The following is a 20,028-nucleotide window of genomic DNA, read 5'->3' as shown; positions in this document are numbered from 1 at the left end:
AAGACAACCCTTCCTTTCTAGGCTCTTGGTCAATTGCTGAAGTTGTAATATGGAGGATGTAATCACATTTATTTTGTTTAAATATTTAAGTTATTTAGTTAATGTTGGTCTCCCTAACAAGGTTTTCCTCTTTTGTGTATCTCTAGTACTTGGAATGCTAAATACGGCATTTGTCAGAAAATGAATAACTTGGTTAATGAAAAGTGAAAGCAGGAGAGGATGATACATTGTCTTCCCCCAAAAGTCCTCTTCCATTTTAAGAATAAAACTTTTATCAACAATTTATTGTCCTAGTAACATGAGTTGGGAATATTGATCCATCTAATTCCTTCATCCATCAAGTTTAGACCAATGGCTAGAAATTTTATTTCCTATTAAATGTCCTTCATTTCAGACCCTTTCTCACCTTTTAAATTGTTGTCCTTTTTGAGCTTTCTCTAACCAACTCACTTCCAGTTAGGTTCACGTTTCATCAGCAGCTTAACATGCTTCACTGTTTCTAATCTCTAGTAACTAAAATCCATGCCATTGGCATGCATGCCATCAGCATCTGAAACAAATTTTGAGGGGATATGTGCATACATATAGCTTATTCACATTTGTGTACAGCAGAAACTAACACAACATTGTGAAAGAAAGTGAAAGTGAGGTTGCTCAGTCATGTCCGACTCTTTGCAACCCCATGGACAGTAGCCAACAATGCTCCTCCATCCATCGGAATTTCCAGGCAAGTATACTGGAGTGGGTTGCCATTTCCTTCTCCATGGAATCTTCCTGACCCAGGGATTGAACCCGGGTCTGCTGCATTGCAGGCAGATGCTTTACCCTCTGAGCCACCAGAGAAGTCCACTGTAAAGCAATTATATTCTAATTAAAACACATTGTAAAGCAATTACATTTTAATTAAAAAAAACCTGCATTCAGGAGACCCACCGTGTTGACTCCTTTCCAGGTTACTTGGCTGGTTACTGCTCTTCCTCCTTATTATCCACTTTTGTGCATCTCCTCTACTCTGTCTTCTAGTTCTTCCTCTGTTTATAGATATATAAAGATATAATTCTCCAATTATACCTTTAATTTCAACTTATTTTCCTAACTCTAGACTTACATATTTAACTCCCAACTACACAGTTCTACAGTAGCAATTTAACATTTTAATATATTTTCTTACAGATGGCTTGATTTATGTACCACATTGGAAACAGATACACAAAACGTTATGCAGTCCATCAAGTGCAGAACTTGAACTCTCTATGGTCCACTTGGAAGGCTGATCCCATTACTCCATTTGCCAAATGATGTCTTCAACTCCTGCCTCTGGCTTCCCTAATCTCTATAAACGGTGACCTTAGAAATATATTCATTCTATCCAATGATATTGGTGAGTGGATGGGAAAGAACAAAGAATCCAGGGCCTTGGCATACATTGATGAGACTGGGCAAAGATAATGTAGTTTAGAAGCTGAGCATTATCAATATTTATCTCTTTTGGGATCAGAAAGATTTTAGCAGCAGAAGAAATCATTTTGGCCTTAGAGACAGTTTCCAAAATTACTCATTAGAAAAAAACCTGGAGGAATTTTCTGTTGAGAAAATTTCCTACAGAAAGGGTTGAGGAATGAAATCAACAATTAAACAGAAGTCTACCATTGATTTGGATGTAGAATTAGAAAGATGACTTAAAACCCACAATTTTGTCTAGTCACTGCCCTCTCTCCTTATATAAGAACAGTTTGAAAAGACTAAGATACAGCCATAACACGTTATGTGTGTCCTTTTGTTTTTATTTTTCTGAGAACTTTTGTCATACAAATATACTGAAATTTAATGAATTGTTTCATACACCTGTTGATAAAATCATCTCAGTTGAGACTTGAAACATTAAACAGCGTCAGTACTTCTCTGCTGTACTCTTACCAATTTCTGAATCACTGAATAATGCAATTTAATTAAATAAGTGTTTACCCATCTGTGCTTTACTGTGGCAGGCAGAAATAGGTAACTGTGTGCTCTTCTATAACTTACAGCCTCCATGTATGTTCAGTCAGTTCAGTTGCTCCATCATGTCCGACTGTTTGCAACCCTATGCACTGCAGCACGCCAGGCTTCCCTGTCAATCACCAACTCCTAGAGCTTATCCATGCCATCCAATTATTTCATCCTCTGTCATCCCCTTCTCCTCCTGACTTCAATCTTTCCCACCATCAGGGTCTTTTCCAATGAGTCAGTTCTTCACATCAGGTGGCCAAAGTATTGGAGTTTCAGCTTCAGCATCAGTCTTTCCAATGAATATTCAGGACTGATTTCCGCTAGTATTGACAGGCTTGATCTCCCTGCAGTCACAGGGACTCTCAAGGGTCTTCTTCAACACCACAGTTTAAAAGCATCAATTCTTTGACACTCAGCTTTCTTTATAGTCCAACTCTCACATCCATACATGACTACTGGAAAAACCATAGCTTTGACTAGACAGACCTTTGTTGGCAAAGTTGTGTCTCTGATTTTTAATATGCTGCCTAGATTGGTAATAGATTTTCTTCCAAGAAGCAAGTGTCTTTTAACTTCATGGCTGCAGTCACCATGTGCAGTGATTTTGGAGGCCCTCAAAATAAAATCTTTTACTGTTTCCATTGTTTCCCCATCTATTTGCCATGAAGTGATGGGACTGGATGCTATTTTCTTAGTTTCTTGAATGTTGAGTTTTAAGGCAAGTTTCTCACTCTCTTCTTTCACTTTCATCAAGAGGCTCTTTAGTTCTTCTTTACTTTCTGCTATAAGGATGGTGTCATATACGCATCTGAGGTTATTGATATTTCCCCCGGAAATCTTGATTCCAGCTTGTGCTTCATCCAGCCCACCATTTCACATGATGTACTCTGCAAATAAGTTGAATAATCAGGGTGATAATATCCATGTATTTTGGATTACATTAAAAAATTTTGATCAATAGAAATTCTAGTCTGAGATAGTTCAGGGTATAAAATGCCTTCTCCCCACACATTTTTTTAATAAACAAAATGGGAATTATGGCAAAACCAATACAATATTGTAAAGTAATTAACCTCCAATTAAAATAAATACATTTATATTTAAAAAAAAGAGAGACCAAAAAAGGTAGAGTAGGAAGATGGAAGAACTATGTGAGCTAGGTTAGAACCAAATTCTTTGCTTTACAAAAGTGGATGTAAACAATTTGAATAGTCTGTTTATGAACTCAAAATATTCTTTTATAACTTCTTTTCAGTCTGTATTTCTATTATTTGTTTAGTAGTCTTATTTATTTATTTATTGGTTGCACTGCCTGGCTTGTGGGATCTTAGTTCATCGACAAGGGGTTGAACGTAGGCCCTTGGCAGCGAAAGTGCAGAATGCTAACCACTGGACACCATGGAATTCTATATCTTTAAATAGTTGGAAATACTGGTATCCACCATGGTTTCAGGTCCAGTGACACTTCATGGAACATACAAAGTGAGGAACATAGTAATTCTTGTCTATTAGCTCCAAAAATAGTTCAGCAAAGAAAGCTGAGCACCGAATAATTGATGCTTTTGAACTGTTGTGTTGGAGAAGACTCTTGAGAGTCTCTTGGACTGCAAGGAGATCCAATCAGTTCATCCTAAAGGAAATCAGCCCTGAATATTCATTGGAAGGACTGATGCTGAAGCTGAAACTCCAACACTTTGGCCACCTGATGCGAAGAACCGATTCATTGGAAAAGACCCTGAAGCTGGGAAAGAATGAGGGCAGGAGGAGAAGGGGACAACAGAGGATGAGATGGTTGGATGGCATCACTGACTCGATGGACATGAGTTTGAGCAAGCTTCGGGAGTTGGTGATGGACAGGGAAGCCTAGCTTGTTGCAGTCCATGGAGTAGCAAAGAGTTGGATACGACTAAGTGACTGAATTGACCTAAATTACTATTTGATAGCTTTCACTTAGTATAAATTTGGTGATAGATAAGGAAAACAAATTTGATGAATTCTTCATATTTCACTGGTATTATATCATATTCTATGACATTACAATCTGAGAAAATAAGTATAGAAACCAAAAACAAAATAAATAATAAGGAAGAATTTAGAAGCTCAATTTTCTATGACCAGAAATTGAGGGGGAAATAACATATCAGTGAGCAAGAAAGATATTCCTGAGATTTTTTTTCATGCTGCCTACATTTTTAGCAATATTTTATGGTAATCTTTGACAGATTGTCCGATTGAATTATAAAGCATCTTTGGAGTCAGAGTTCACAATTTATCTCTGTTAATTAGTATTCAAAGCATTATTTGTTTTAATTACTTACTTGCTTCCTTGTTTGGAGAAAAAGAAATCATGATATACTGCTTAAGAATTTCCCTTAACTCATATATGAGTTAACGTTTATTTTTCTAGTTGAGTAACCATAGCCCTACACTCAAATTCTTAAAATAAAACTTCATAATAATTTTATTTTCACCTTCTAATATGTTAATTTACAGGAAACATGCAGGTTAACAAGCCTTAATATTATCCAACTATACAATATATGCATATTTGAGGCAAATTTCTGTATCTGATTTTATTCAAGAACATACAAGAATACATAAACAAATAGTTTTATCAACTTATATCCCCCACACAAATTCAACCTTAAGATTTCAAGGGGGCTTCCCTAGTGGCCAGTGGTAAAGAATCTGCCTGCCAATGCAGGAGACACTGGTTTGATCCCTGATCCGGGAAGATCCCACATTCCATGGAGCAGTTAAGCCCACTTGCCACAACAGGAGAAGCCACTGCAGGGAGACACCTGAGCACCATGAATAGAGAGAAACCCCACTCACCGAAACCAGAGAAAAGGCTGCCACAGTGATGAAGACTCAGCACAGCCAAAAAAAAAAAAGGTTTTGTGGATAGTGTCCTATTTGTTCAAGTTTCCCTTATATTACCTAGTCGCACACTGTTAACACAACCAGACTGGACTTTCCCATTTATTTTTCTTTATAATGCCTTCTGTTTCACAAATAGTAAGCAATTAGAAAAGCAGTATAATTTCACATCTCAACTTTCTCATGGCCTTTTTACTGATGCCTTGGAAGAATTCTCTAGATTTCTTAGGGTCAGAGTCTCCTTCTGATCACCCTCATCAAAGCCCCCTCTATTTCCTTGTTCCTCAAAGTATAGATCAGTGGATTTAGTACAGGAGTGATCACACTGTACATAATGGCAATGATCCGTTCTTGGTCCATGGAGCTACCTGAGGCAGGACGAATGTAAGTGAAAACAACAGGAGCATAGAAAAGAACAACTACCATGAAGTGGGAGGCACACGTGGACAGTGCTTTATGAAGCATGCTGCAAGAATGGGTCTTGAAGAAAAGATAGATAATGATATAGAAATAGGAGAGAAGGGTTAGAGAGAATGAGCCCATGGCAATGGTCCCTGTCACAGAATGAAGTAGCCATTCATTGAGGTCAGTGTTTCCACAGGCCAACTCCAGCAATGGCTTAACATCACAGAAGAAGTGATGGATATGTTTGGGACCACAGAAGTTTAAGCGAGAGGTCATTACTGAGTGCAGCAGGGCATGGAAAAACCCAGCGATCCAGATAGTGACAGCCGTCTGGGTACAGTCATGATGATTCATGATAAGAGTGTAACGAAGTGGTTTGCAGATAGCCACAAAGCGGTCAAAGGCCATCACGACCAACAACATGGCCTCTGTGCTGCCTAGGAAGTGGAGGAAATGAAGCTGGCTTATGCATCCCGAGAAAGAAATTGCTTTGTTGGTAGACAGGAAGTTCTCCAGCATCTTTGGCAGAGTCACCGTGGAGTAGCAGATATCTAGACATGACAGGTTTCCCAGGAAAAAATACATAGGGAAATGGAGTCTTGAATCAGAGATGACAACCAGGATAGCTCCATTCGCAGCCACATTGACAATGTAAATTGCAAGGAAAACCACAAAGAGAACAGGCTGCAGTACTTGGATGTCTGTCACTGGCAGGAGGAGAAATTCAGTGACTGAGGTTTGATTCAGCATCACTTGAAAGAAAAGACAAAATAAGACATGAAATGATATCTCTCATGGGAACCAGAATCCTGCAGCTGAGGATTTCCCATCTAGACAATAATATTTTGAGGGAGAACATTGTTGTTTTGGGGCTTACCTGGTGGCTCAGTGGTAAAGAAGCAACCTATAAATGCAAGAGACATGGATTCAACTCTTGGGTCAGGAAGATCCCCTGGAGGAGGAAATGGCAACTCTCTCCAGTATTCTTGCCTGGAAAATTCTGTGAACAGGGGAGTCTAGAGGGCTACAGTCTATGGGGTTTCAAAGAGTTGGACATAACTGAGAACATACACAAAGTCTGGGAAACCCATGAGTGCAGAAGGAAAAGATTTGATGTGACCTCAATAAAAAAGTGACTTAACTAGGAAACATTTCTAGGGATCCCATGGGACATTCATCTTTATAGCTAGAGAATATTTTGAGTAATTATCTCACCTTTATTACACCTTGACTGAAGGCTGGCACCAAAGGATTCAGAGTAGCTTTCCTTATAACCATGTGTATTGTGTATATTGTTAATTGTTATCACTCCTGCTTAAGATACACATGATATGCCAAAGGTTATTTTTGGTTCTCTACCCACAAAACAAAATTGTATCAAAAATTCATTTGGGGGAAAAAACGTTTTCCTAACGTTTAAAGAAAACAGCAATCAGACTTTCTGTACTAAATAATTTATTTCACTCCATCTTTAGAGATTACTCATTTACTTTGATGAATGTTTATAGGTATGGCACTAAAATGTAGGCAGTAGAGAGCGTTCATAATCCACAAATACAATGTCCATCATTAAATAGGAAATCAACTCTAAGTCCTTGGTATGTAAATTTAACATTAACAAGAAATCAGAGACTATAGTTAAGAAAGTTGACCAGGTTTACTCTTACCTTTTTCAGAAGAAAAATAAACAGTAGAAAACTATGAAAAATAAAGAGTAGAAAAATGTTTGAAGTGATAGTTTATATTGGGATTATAGTATAAGCTCTTCATATTCCAAAACCTCTTCTTTCTAAAATTCTTCCTTTTGTTTATGATCCATGGTTCTTTAGATATATAAACTCTGAGAGAGAGAGTCCCCTGGGTTTGAGAGGAGTATTGTAAGAATAAACAAGTTACCTTTCTATACCTGCAATAGAAGAGAATTCTCCTTGGGGAATTCCTATCTTGAGTTCCATTTTTCTCATTTCTCCTCTTTTCTTTCCTGTTTCTTTCTTAGTTTCAGAACCACAGTCAGTACAGTTCTCAGTGGCTTCAGATTTTCTTAAATTATCTTTCATTTCCTGGGACAGAGGTATGGATATACTTTCTCATCTTGGGACCTTCCTTGGAGAAACTATAAAATGGGAGGAAATTGGGCTATGACATTTAAGGCATGAGGGTCAGTCATATTTCTTTAATCCATACAGAAAGATGATTATCTTTCAATATTCCCCTCATTTGCTAATGTGGCTCTACGGAAAAATTCTTTTCAATCTGACTTTTTACTGTTTGTATTAACACTAAATTATTTCCTTTAATTTTGGAATTCCTAAGCTCACATTTCCCTCAAGGAGAATGAACCTGGTCTCTCATTGTGTATCTTTACTTCTTGATATACCCTTTAGGTAAAAATATTCTATCTGCCTTACCCGAGGGATATCTATATGTGTTCTGACATCTATCCAAGCTTTAATTCCAATTGTAAATGCCATGTCCTTTGTCCATCTTTCTATTGCAAATCACATTTTTTTTTTGCTATGTAGAAGTTCATTGTATATTCATCACATTAATAATTTCTTGTTCTAGTATATGCTATGAATATAATACAAGTGAATAGCAATGATTGTGTGCTCATTGTGTAAGTGATGTTTCTGAGTCTATGTATTTATATTTCCTTCCTTTCTTCTGTATGTATAAAGTGATGCCAAAAGTGCTGGAGGACTTCCTGCAGAAGGCATTCATCTCTATGACTGGTTCCTTGACCCAGTTCTTTATTTTTGGCTCTCTAGGGACAACTGGATGCTCCTGATTGGTGGTCAAAGAATATAATCACTACTGAATAATTGTTACTCTCGCTGCCACTCACTCCCAGACAGTACTTGGGGCTGGTGGGCATAGCCTGGCTCTTTGGCTTCATGGTATATGGTAGGTTGTGGCCTTGATGGCCCAGCAGAGGTCTAGTGGCCCAACCACATTAGCCAATTTTACTGTGACTTCACGCCTTTGTTAAGACTGGCCTGCTCAGATCCTAGAATGAGTGGTCCAGGTGACAACATTGATTCATTCATTGTGTGGTTATCTCACTATTCCTTTTGGACTGATTCTGATACCTTATACCTGGATTGTAGTTATTGCGTTAGCGGTTCTTGCTGTGGTCAGCAGGAGAAAGGCTCACCCACATGGTCCTCTTACCTAGCTATAATGTTCACATGCTGTGAAATTCTCATGGTCATTTACATTACAGTCTCTGCTGCTCATCCCCATTCAGGTTATTACCCTGCTCAATTTGATGGTCACCACTATCTTGAATCCTCTGATCTACCCTCTTTGGAGCAAGTTGGCTCATTAAGCAGTGAGGAGGCAGCTCTCATAAGGAAATAGACACAGTTGACTTACAAAGGAGGGTGTTGATATTTTCTTTTGGGAGTGCAGATTTCTCCACTGAGAAGTCTTCCAAGAATGTTTGAAAAAACATATCTTTGTCTATTCTCTTGTTCCCCTCTAATCTTTCTATGGTTCCTTAAAGTGAGGCAAGTATGGCAATTTTTGTGTTAGATTAAATTTTTTTAAATTTTAAATTCTATTATTTCTCTATTAAATAGGTCATAAATATTTTATATAGAAAAATAAACACAAATAGTATCACTAAAAGAAACCTAGAAATACTGTTTATTTATAGTATTGTTTTATGACATCAGAATTGCATTCTATGCATATGTATAAATAACAGAAGTTGGATCATTAAGTTTATAATCGGATTTTCCAGTGAAAACTGTTAGGACAATTCTTTTTCAAGATCAACAAATACATACTGGTTTGACAGAAAAAAAAACTGAATGAACTTTGTGGCCAATTCAATGTTTTATTCTTTTGGGCTTTATAATATGGCTAAACATGACATTCTTAAATATTCTTTTGTCATTGGGAATTTTTAGTTGTATTCCACTCTTTCACTGTTGTATTCCACTAGCTGTATTCCATTCTTTCACAAGCATTGTTTATTTCCAGAATTTACTTTAATGTACTCTTCGTGGATTGATTGCAATGTCCAAGTATATGGATATTTTAAAAATATTTAAAGCTGAATGCACTTCACTTATTCATTTTAACTTTTTGCTTTAGTTTTATCTTTTTACTGTACGTCTTTGTTGGTTATCTATTTTAAATATAATGGTGTGTACATGTCAATCCCTTCTGTCCATTGACTGATGAATGGATAAAGGTGAAGTGGAACATAAATTCAATGGAATATTACCCAGTCATTGAAAGGAATGAAATAATGCCATTTGCAGAAAAATGGATGGAACTGGGGATTATCATACTAAGTGAAGTAAGTCAGAAAAGACAAATATCATATAATATCTCATACAGCCTAAAAAAAGATGCAAATGAACTTATTTACAAAACAGAGAGAAACTCACAGACTTAGAGAATGCATTTATGGTTATCAGAGGGGGCAAGTAAGGGGGAGGAATAGATGGGGAGCTTGGGATTGTCATTTTAACTTTTTATTGTAGAAAATGTCAAACATTCAGAGAAGTAGAGTTGGTAGTGTAATAGACCCTTATGCACCTGTCATCCAGCTTTGATGTCAATGTTTTGCCAGTATTGTGCCTACTATCTACCATGCCTTTCTTTTTTTCTGGAAAATTTTAAAGAAAATTTTAGACATTGTGTATATATTGTGCAGGCAGATTCTTTACTACTGCACCACCTAGGGAGCCCATATATATTGTGCTATATAAATTATGTAATCTTGTATTCCCAGGACAAATATTTATTACACTTTCAAATTTATGAAGACATTTTTATCCACCATGCCATGATGCTATTTCCCACAAATATCAAGAAAGCACAAAAACACAAATTAATAGAACATTCTGAAAAATAAGGCATTAAAAGGGGAAAGAGTGCATAGGACCAGTTTCTATTCTCTTACTTATGATGATACTAAGAGGGAGATGGGGAGAGAACTGAAGAAGGTAATTTGTAAGGTGACTCTGCTGACAAAAAGATGATATTGACTAAAGCTGATGGTGATGATCTTCATTATTAAACTGGTGATAGAAATGGCAATAGTGATCAAAATGTTGGTAATGATGGGAATAGATGATGACATCTCAATAGTATTATCTTTACAAGCTAATTTAAAGAGCAGCTCATCCAATCAACTCTAAAGAATATTATATATATATATAATATACTTAATTATATAATATACTTAATTATATAATATAATGTAATGTATATTATACTTCCTTTGACTTCCCTGGTGGCTCAGATGGTTAAGTGTCTGCCTACAATTCGGGAGATCCGGTTTCAATCCCTGGGTCAGGAAGATCTCCCGGAGAAGGAAATGGCAACCCACTCCAGTATTTTTGCCTGGAAAATCCCATGGACGGAGAAACCTGGTATGCTACAGTCCATGGGGTGGCAAAGTGTTGGACATGACTTCACTTTCACTTTGACATATTACTGATATAATATTTTGAGATAATAATATAGATAACAAATAATATATATACCTATAGCTGGAATACATATACAAGCTTGCCCCTAGACTGGGACCTGGAAGCTAGTTCTCCAAATTTCTATGTAGTGTTATATCCAATATACCTTATCATACAATGTGACATGTGAAAGCCTTTGTGTTAACTGACTCACTTTATCACTGTGGTGGTGAAGAATGTGATTATTTTTTCCCCCAAAACACTTGTTTCTTGAAATTATTCCGAATGCCATGAACTCTCTATGCCCAGAATCCTTTTCAGGGATCTCTTCACTTCCTTATTTCTTAGACTATAAATGAAAGGATTGAGAGTGGGGGTTACCAGGGTATACATGACAGCAGCACCCAGCTCTCCAGAAGCATGAGGAGCTGACGGGGACTTCAGGTAGGTGGCAAAGACCGAGCTGTGGAGAGGTGGGGGCTGCATGTGGCCAGGGCTTTGTTTTTCCCCTGTGCTGATGGAACCCGAGATACAGCAAGGAAAATCTGGGCATAGGAGCTTATGATGCAGAGGAGAGGGCTGATTCTTAAGAGTCCTGTCAGAACCATCATCAGGTCCTCATTGAGGTGGGTATCAGAGCAGGAAAGTCTAAAGAGTGGTCCAAAATCACAGAAGAGGTGGAGAATTTCTTGATTAGTATAGAATGAGAGCGGGGATAGCAACAGGGCATGGACAAGAGAGACAGAGTGGGCCACTCCCTGTGACCCATCCACCAGCAGTGCACATCTGCAAGGAGTCATTAGGAGTGCAGAGTGCAGGGGGTGGCAGGTGGCAGCGTAGCGGTCAATAGCCATGGCAGTCAAAAGCAGGTTGTCCATATCAGCAAAAACTTCAAAGAAGTATCACTGGGCCAAGTACTCAGAGAAAGAGATCAATCCATTGCTGATCCACAAAGTCTCCAGCATTTTGGGGGCTGTGGTGGTAGTGAAGCAGAGGTCGACCAGGGAGAGCTGGCTGAGGAAGAAGTACATGGGAGTGTGGAAATGGATGTCAGCACCAATAGCCAGCAGCAGTAGCGAGTTTCCTAAGAGACTCAGCAAGTAGAGGGCCAGGAAGAGACCGAAGAGGAGCTGTGGCTTGCCTGGGTCACTGGACAGTCCTGAGAGGACAAAGTCAGGGTTCTTGCTGCAGTTCATTTCAGGTCTTGATGGGTTACAAGAAAAGAATCAGCATGAAGAGGATTCACTACAGTTAGCTACTGAAGTGTATTGTAGCTATCAATTAATTTATTTATTATTCATCTTGTGACAAACACTGCTTCATGGATGCTGACACTGGTGATACAAGGGGCAAGAAAACCAGATACAGTTTTTGCCTTAAGATGGTTCTCTTATCAGTTGGTTTCCTTATACCACAAATATGAGGAATGAAGAAAAGAAACAATCAGCAATGAGAGGGTCAGAATTTGCACTTTCTGAAGGATGATCTAAGTGAGGAGGCACAAAGATGAGGGAATGAAGGGAACACCCGGAGCTTCCTGGAGTCTTTTTAGGGTGAAAGAGTTCTCTTAGTCTTCGTATTATTGGATGGCATAGGTACTTGTTTATGAATCAGTTTTTATTACAAGAACATAAGGCTACTAAGGCAAAGACTGCATCTCAGTACTTAGCTTAGTGCTTGGCACATCATAGGAGCTTGGTGAACGCTCCTACCCATCTGTCTACACAGTCACTACTCTAGTTTAAGTTATTGTTACTGACTTGAGTCCTGCTAACTTCTGAGCTGCTTGAATAGTCCCACTCTTGCCTCATTCAATATATTCTCCACACTGCCGCCAGAGTGATCTTTTCAAAAAACAGACTCTGATCATGTCTGTTATTTGCTTAAAAACAGATGTCTGGAGAACCTTTGGGCCTGTGAAGGAACAAAAATCCCCACCCTATCTAACAAAGCTCAGTCTGTCTTGACCTCGTGATGTCTCAGCAGCTTCACCTTACACTACAGTCCCCTCATTCTCTGCTCGCTAGCCACTCTGGCTGCGTTGCATTTCTTCCTGTGCACTATGTCCCTTTGCTTCATTCTGAGTCAACTCCTGTTCATCGTTTCATAGTCTCAGATCAATTAGTGACTTTCTTAGGAAAGTTTTCTCTTGCCTCTTTGATTAAGTCAAACTTACTTTTCATATGCTACCACATGTAGCACCTTCATAGAATTGCTTTAGGTGTCATATGGACAATGCTGTTCATATTTATTTTGTTAAAATATTTATTTAAGATATTTAGTTAGTGTTGAACTCTTTCATGGGGCCATAAAGTGCATTAAGGCAAAAACTGTATCTGGTTTTCTTCTCCCTTGTGTCCCCAGTGTCAGCATCCATGAAGCAGTGTTTGTCACAGGATGAATAATAAATAAATTAATTGATAACAAGGACCAGAGAGGGTCATATGTGTTTTTCCCCAATTGCTGAAAAGTTCTTCCTTCCATTTCAATATTTTATGAACAAAAGTTTTTCCTCCAAATATTCTCCTAATAAGACTAGAATCACTGATTCATCTTTTTATTTCATCCCTAAAATCCATATTAGTAGTATAACACTTTTTTTTTAAACTACAAAATGATCCTCATTTTTGTCTTTTTCTCAACTTTTTCACAGTTACCGTCTTTGTACTTTCAACAACTCGCTCCCAGTTGTTTCATCAGCAGCTTTACCAGCATTATTGATTTCAGAAGATGTATAGCTTCCTGGTTTTGGCCTGACTCTCCCTTACTCAAATATCTCTAATGTCTTATTTTCTAATCCATCACTTTCCAGGTGGTACTAATGGTAAAGAACCCACCTGCCAATGCAGGAGACATAAGAGGTGCTGGTTGCATCACTGGGTTGGAAAGATCCCCTGGAGAAGGGAATGGCAACTCGCTCTGGTATTCTTGCCTGGAAAATTCCATGGATGGAGGAGCCTGGAAGGCTATACATTCCATGGGGTCACAAAGTAGGACAAAACTGAGCAAATGAGCATGCACACAAAATGCATCACTTATACCTGTCTGTGTCTGGTTATTGAGAATTTCTATCTTTGTACCCACTTACCAATAAGTGGGTTTTCTACTTTTTATCACTGTTTAGTCTCCTTTCTCCTTGAGCTGATCATGTCATAACTTCATGAATATTCTCACATATGCTTTCACACACTGATATACACACAGGATAATCTAGTCCTTAATTGAATATTAGCTTAAGATTTTTTTTAATGTTTATGACATATAGATTTTCTTGTATCAATTATATTATAAATTCACTGAGTGTAGCATCATATATATATTTAATTTCTTTAAACCAACAGTCAAGAAGTTGAGCACATGTTCTCTTTGACCATACTGCTCACATTTTTACATCCTTTCCCAGGTTGAATCTTCCTGATACTTTTGCTTGAATAACCTTTCTGCTTTTATATCCACCTCCTGATAATTCATCTGAAAAATAATCATTTGTGTTGGGTCTCAGATAGACCAGGAGTGGTTTAAAACTGAGGTTATCAGAATCATATTTCAGCATCGAAAATATATGAGGTCCTAATTATCTAAAATCGTGACGTCCTAACTGTCTAAAATCTCAGCCTCAGATGGACAATACCCTAATATCCTATTGTTTCCCCTCAGCCTTCTTCAGCTACTCCTCCACTTCTCCACTCTTTATGACAGATCCTTCAAAAAGCTACTCGTCTCCATCACGTATTGTCCATTACTCTCCAAATTTGTTATTTTACCTTCCATCCTTTTTATAAACCATCTTCAGTCAAGCTGTTTACCTGAAACTATCACAAACATTGTTAACTGGCTATACAGTAAAACAAAATTAAAAGTTAAAAAGCCATCTGTTTATAGACATTTGAAGTCTGAAACTATAAATAAAAGAATAGGTCCAAAAATGAATAATAAGAAAGAGGAGGAGCCAGACAAAGAGACCAAGGAGCCATGAGTGAGATCATGGCATACCTAGGAGACTGTAAGGATGTCCTGAAAGCCAGCAATAAAGAGTATTTGAAGTAAGAGAAGTCAGATGGGAAAAGTCTTATTGAGAGATCAAGTAACTTAAGGACTGAAAATTGAACTTTGACATCGATGAGAGTGATTTCAATGGAATGTTAAGAGCAATAGGCTGACTGGAGAGGGTTAGACATATACATGTATCCATTCTCCCCCAAACTCCTCTCCCATCTAAGCTGCCACATAACATTGAGCAGAGTTCTATGTGCGATACAGTAGGCCCTTGTTAATTATCCATTTTAAATACAGCAGTGTGTACATGTCCATCCCACTCTAACTATCCCTCCCCTCCAGCAACCGTAAGTTTGTTCTCTAAGTGTGTGAGTCTATTTCTGTCATAACTAGATAACTAGTTAAAAGAGAACATTTAACTAGATATCTTCCAATCCATCTTCTTTTCTAAACTCTAGACTCGTATATTTAACTTCCTATTAGATATGTCCGTATGAATGTCTGTTGGAAGTTTTACTGTCTCAGACATTTCTTACAGCTCAACTGATTTACATATGGATTTAGAAACAGATACAGATGTAGACTTCAAGCACAGAACTTTCATCCACTATGTTCCACTCTGAAGTCTGAGCCTGTTACTCTATTTGTCAAATGCTACCTTCCACACTTATCTACTGGCGTTCATAATCTTCAACCCATGAGTTGATCTATGTGTTCTATCATTTGATATATGTCTTCTATCCAGTGCTCTTATTAAGCAAGTAGGATAGTCCAGAGATTCCAGAATTCTTTGCCTGCATTGGTGAGGTGATGTTCATAGCTAGCAAAGATGTAGCTCAGGAGCTGAGTATTAACAATATTCATGTCTCGGGATTGGAAAGGGTTGGTTAGTATTAGGAATCTTTCTTGTCCTTGGAGACTGTTCCTAGAGTTACTCATTAATGGCAAATCTTGAGGAATTTTCCATAGAAAAAGTTGGCTATAAATGGTGCTGAGGAATAAAGTCAATAATTAAGAGAGGTCTGCTATTAAGAATAACTTGGAAGTAAAATCAGAAAGACTAAAACTCATAATTTCTCTCTGGTTACTGCTCTGCTTCCTTAAGTCAGATTATTTTGAAGAGGTGAACATATGACCATAACATTTCATAACCCTTAATATATGTATATATATATATATGCATATATATATTCACATATTTTGAGCAATCTTTTTTCTGTCTTTTGTATAGAGAGACTGAAATATTAAGACTATCCACATGTCATCTACCCTTGGATATCTGACAAGCATCTCAATTTTAATTCTATCTAAATGAGAACTTTTGTCCCAACCTCTTAAGTTTTCCTTGTTTCTAGTCTGATATTTATCATTTTAATAACAAGGTTTGTGGTATATCATTTCTTGAGTTCATAAAGGAATCACATTCAGCCATTAAAGACTGCCAATATGGACTTATAAACAAGTAGAAGTTCATTCTTCTCTGATGTAAATGAAGTCCAGGTAGGTAGTCTGGTGAGAATGTGGTGAGTCATTATGGCGTAAAACTCTCTGTCCTTAGTATATGATTTTTATCCTCAAGGTCAACTGTTGGAGCTGCATTAGTTTTGGTAAGTAATGATGCTATTTTCCTGGAGAAAAATTTCCACATCTAATTGTCTAGAACTTAACCCCTTATTTCTGGTACTCTCCTTGGTTTCATTGATCTATGCATCCATTTTTATGCCACTATCATATTGCTTTGACTACTATAGGTTTGTAATATTTGAAATCAGGGAGAGTAATATGTCCAGCTTTGTTGTTCTTTCTCAAGATTGTTCAAACCTACTCCACTGACCTGGGGGAGAGTCAGTGCATTCAGCAGGTAGTTATTCCTCTCACCGTTCTAATGCAGTTTGTCTTGGCCTCTGTGGTGCTTTGGCCTCAATTCCATGGTCCATAATTTTCTCAGTGATGTCTTATCCATGAATACTCATTGGTTGTTCTTTTTGAGAGAGGGAGTAAAGTTGAGAACAATCTATGTTGCCATCTTGGTGACATCACTCTTCTAGAGCCATTTGAGATACTTTTATCTTTTAGTAGTAAAGTGACTTAATCACCATTACAATATTACAGTATTCAGAATCTGACTATATTTTTTCCACTAGAATCTACTATTTATGGGACAAAATAGTAGATCGTTGCAAAGATCTGTGCAACAGATCACAAACATCATTTCAATTGTTTCTCAAGGTTAAGTATCACATCCATGTGTTACAGAGAAAACAAAAGTTTCAGAAAAAATAAGCCATTTGCTCATGATTACATTGTTAGGAATAACTGAACCATAATTAGATCCTAATATGACCCTACCAGCCCAATAGCAAAGAAAAGAAATGAAAGTTTTAAATTTTGGACATTAAGAAATAAAGCTCTTCATTCACAGATAACAATGTATAATAGAAATTTAAAAGAATCTATAAAGATCTATTAGAAAGTACATGTATATATGGAAGATCAATGAATATAAGGTTAATGTACAAAAATCTACTGGATTTCTATATACTGATCACAAAAATTAGACAATTAAATTTTTAAAATCACAACTTAAAATATCATCAAATACATAAAGATAAAGCAAATAAAAGATGTCTGAAATTACTATGTTCAAAATTATACATCTTTTCTGACAGAATTTTTAAAAACCTAAAGAAATGCAGAAAAAATACCCTGTTCATAAATTACCCTGTTTATATAAATTAAAAGATGCAAACTTTTAAAGAAGATTGTTCAGTTTGATCTATGGAATCAATGTACTTCAGTCAACACCATAATTGTTTTTTTTTTTTTTTTAATTAAAAGCTTGTTTCTAAAACATGTGGATAAGCAGCAAAAGACTTGGAGTAGACCGTAAGATGTGAAGAAGCAGAGTAAGAAAACTTACAGACTTAATATAAAAAACTGTATAGCTGCAATAATTAATAGAGCTTAATAGAATAAACATAAATACATAAATCAATTGAACAGATAAGAGACTCCCATACATATACAATTACTAAACTTTTTACAAAGGCACCAACTGAAATTCTTTGGGGGGAAAAGTTTGTTTCCAATTAATTATTGTAGTGAATTGGATATCGATAAGTAAAGTGAACAATGACATCCACCTTATGCCATCACAAATATTGTTTTCCACTGGATTATGGAACTAAACAGAAAAGGTAAAATAATAAAGCTTCTAGGCTATAACATTGGTATTTTAAAATATTTTTTCTGTTTTAAGATTTTTAAAATTTCTGTTTTCATTTTTTTATAGGTTCAGAATGATATAACTACATTTATATTCATTTTACTTGTACTTGCCAATTTTTGTTGTGCTTCTGAAACCTGATGATCTACATTTCTATGAATTCTGGGAAAAAAGCCTTTAAAGTTATTTCTCTGAATATTGCCTGTCACACATTCCCTCAATTGCATGGAAAGTAGATCTTTCTGGAACCATTATTAGACAGATATAGAATATTTTTTCATATCTTTTATGAAAACTAAGCTCTTTTACATGCTTTTTTAAAAAATGTTTTTTCTCATTCTGTGAGAAATTCTTGAATCTGTCAGCTAGCTTCTTCTGCCTTTTCTTGCATTTTAGCTGCTGCTTATACTTATACCATCCATTCTTTTACATTTTGGTCACTGTATATTATATTGACATGTTTTTTTTTGTTTATTTTTCAAATGTACTTTTAAAAAACATATTAGTTTAATTGTGCTTGTATTTATTCCTATAAGCATTTTATGAGTCATGTATTGTTTGTATTTTTTCACCTTCTCACTCACATGAAAGACAAGGATGCAACACAAATGATATAACCAGACTTTTCCCTGGTGACCATGTGTCTTACCAGCTGAAGCCCTGTAAGATTAATAGAACATTAGGTGGAAACAGACGAAAACATTGAGGGCCAGATGGTTCTCTTTCGTGCTTACGTACTGTATAATATTCCAAACTTAATTGTAACTCAGAAAAAAGAATGAGTTGTTCTCTTCTTTGACAGAAATGAGCCAGAAAGCATTCTACAGATGCCCTTACAATCATTGTCCTCTAAGAAAAAGAACATATGACAAAGGTGAATGACATATGACAAAGACAACAATAAGAAAATAAGAGATTAGAAGCACAGTAAACAATGGAATAAAAATTAGACAACATGTGGTACAGAAATTTTGAAGGAATTACCTTATTACTGAAGAGGGACCCTTGAGCTGAAACAGAACCAAAGTCTGTCTATACATTATTTAATAAGAGTCTTGACTAAAGCAAAGGAACCCAAAAAAATTAAAAGTGAAGGAAAAGACAGATGTGTACCAAGCAAAGAAAGCATAGGAGATAATAATAACCTGAGATAAAGTATGAGTCAAAGTGAAAATAAAAAAAATTAAACAGGAAAACCAAAAGAGAGAGAGAGAAAAAAAGAAATGAGTCAGAAAGGATAATTAAGTTGGAGTCTTCACAGTTAAAAAATTTTATATTTTCACCATACTTGGCATTGTACAGTGAGATTTAAATCTACTGTATTTACAAGAATAGTTTTTAGATAACTCTATGTATATGTTATTGCTCAGAGACAGTCCATTGGTATGACTTTCCTTATAATGAGTTATATTTAAGCTTTAAGTTCTTGACTGACTCTGCCATATTTTTCCAATATATTTTGATTTGTTTCTCAGTGAGGATGAATAGATGTGACTCAGCAAAAGAGGTAGGCTTTTTTTTCTTGAAAACTATTAGAGCTGCCTTCATGGCTTTGTTTCTCAGGCTTTAGATCATCAGATTAAGTGTTGGAAGCAAAATATTATAAAAAACAATATAAAAATAGTAGGCTTCTCTCAGTTGGTAAAGAATTTGCCTGCAATGAAGGAGAATGGTTCGATTCCTGAGTCAGGAAGATCCACTGGAGAAGGGATAGGCTACTTGCTCCAATATTCTTGGGCTTCCCTTGTGGTTCAGCTGGTAAAGAATCTGCCCGCAATGTGGGAGATTGGGGTTTGATCCTTGGATTGGGAAGATCTCCTGGAGAAGGGAAAGGCTATCCACTACAGTTTTTGGGCCTAGAGAACTCCAATGACTATATTAGTCCGTGGGGTCACAAGAAGACAGACATAACTGAGCGACTTTCACTTTCAAGTAAAGTCTAATGCAGTTGGAGAGTCAGTATGTGGCTTTAGAAACTCAAAAGACACCAGCAGAGACAAACAAATTAGATGATAGCTGGTGGACCAGCAGGTGGAAGAGGCCTTTGCTCTGCCCTCAGCAGATGGGATCCTCAACACAACAGAGACTGTGTGTGTGTGTGTG

General features: G+C 36.7%; 1 protein-coding gene and 2 pseudogenes across 1 annotated transcript; 1 reads left to right on the top strand and 2 right to left on the bottom strand.

Moving 5' to 3' along the window:
* Positions 1 to 5,100: 5,100 nt before the first annotated feature.
* LOC128056263 (olfactory receptor 12D1-like) lies at positions 5,101 to 6,045 on the bottom strand. The gene has a single exon (XM_052648976.1). It carries the CDS (start codon positions 6,022 to 6,024, stop codon positions 5,101 to 5,103), a length of 924 nt encoding a protein of 307 aa, XP_052504936.1. The 5' UTR covers positions 6,025 to 6,045.
* A 1,909-nt stretch (positions 6,046 to 7,954) lies between these two features.
* LOC128055581 (olfactory receptor 11A1-like) lies at positions 7,955 to 8,634 on the top strand (annotated as a pseudogene).
* Positions 8,635 to 10,979: 2,345 nt separating this feature from the next.
* On the bottom strand, positions 10,980 to 11,899 carry LOC128055579 (olfactory receptor 1361-like; annotated as a pseudogene).
* Between the last annotated feature and the right edge of the window lie 8,129 nt (positions 11,900 to 20,028).

Source organism: Budorcas taxicolor, chromosome 11 (assembly GCF_023091745.1).
Source record: "Budorcas taxicolor isolate Tak-1 chromosome 11, Takin1.1, whole genome shotgun sequence".
Classification (NCBI taxonomy): Eukaryota; Metazoa; Chordata; class Mammalia; order Artiodactyla; family Bovidae; genus Budorcas; species Budorcas taxicolor.
This window is presented reverse-complemented; position numbering and strand designations above follow the sequence as displayed.

Bases quoted from the DNA above. Each gene is read 5' to 3' on its own strand.
- LOC128056263 (XM_052648976.1), bottom strand. From the start codon at position 6,024: ATGCTGAATCAAACCTCAGTCACTGAATTTCTCCTCCTGCCAGTGACA.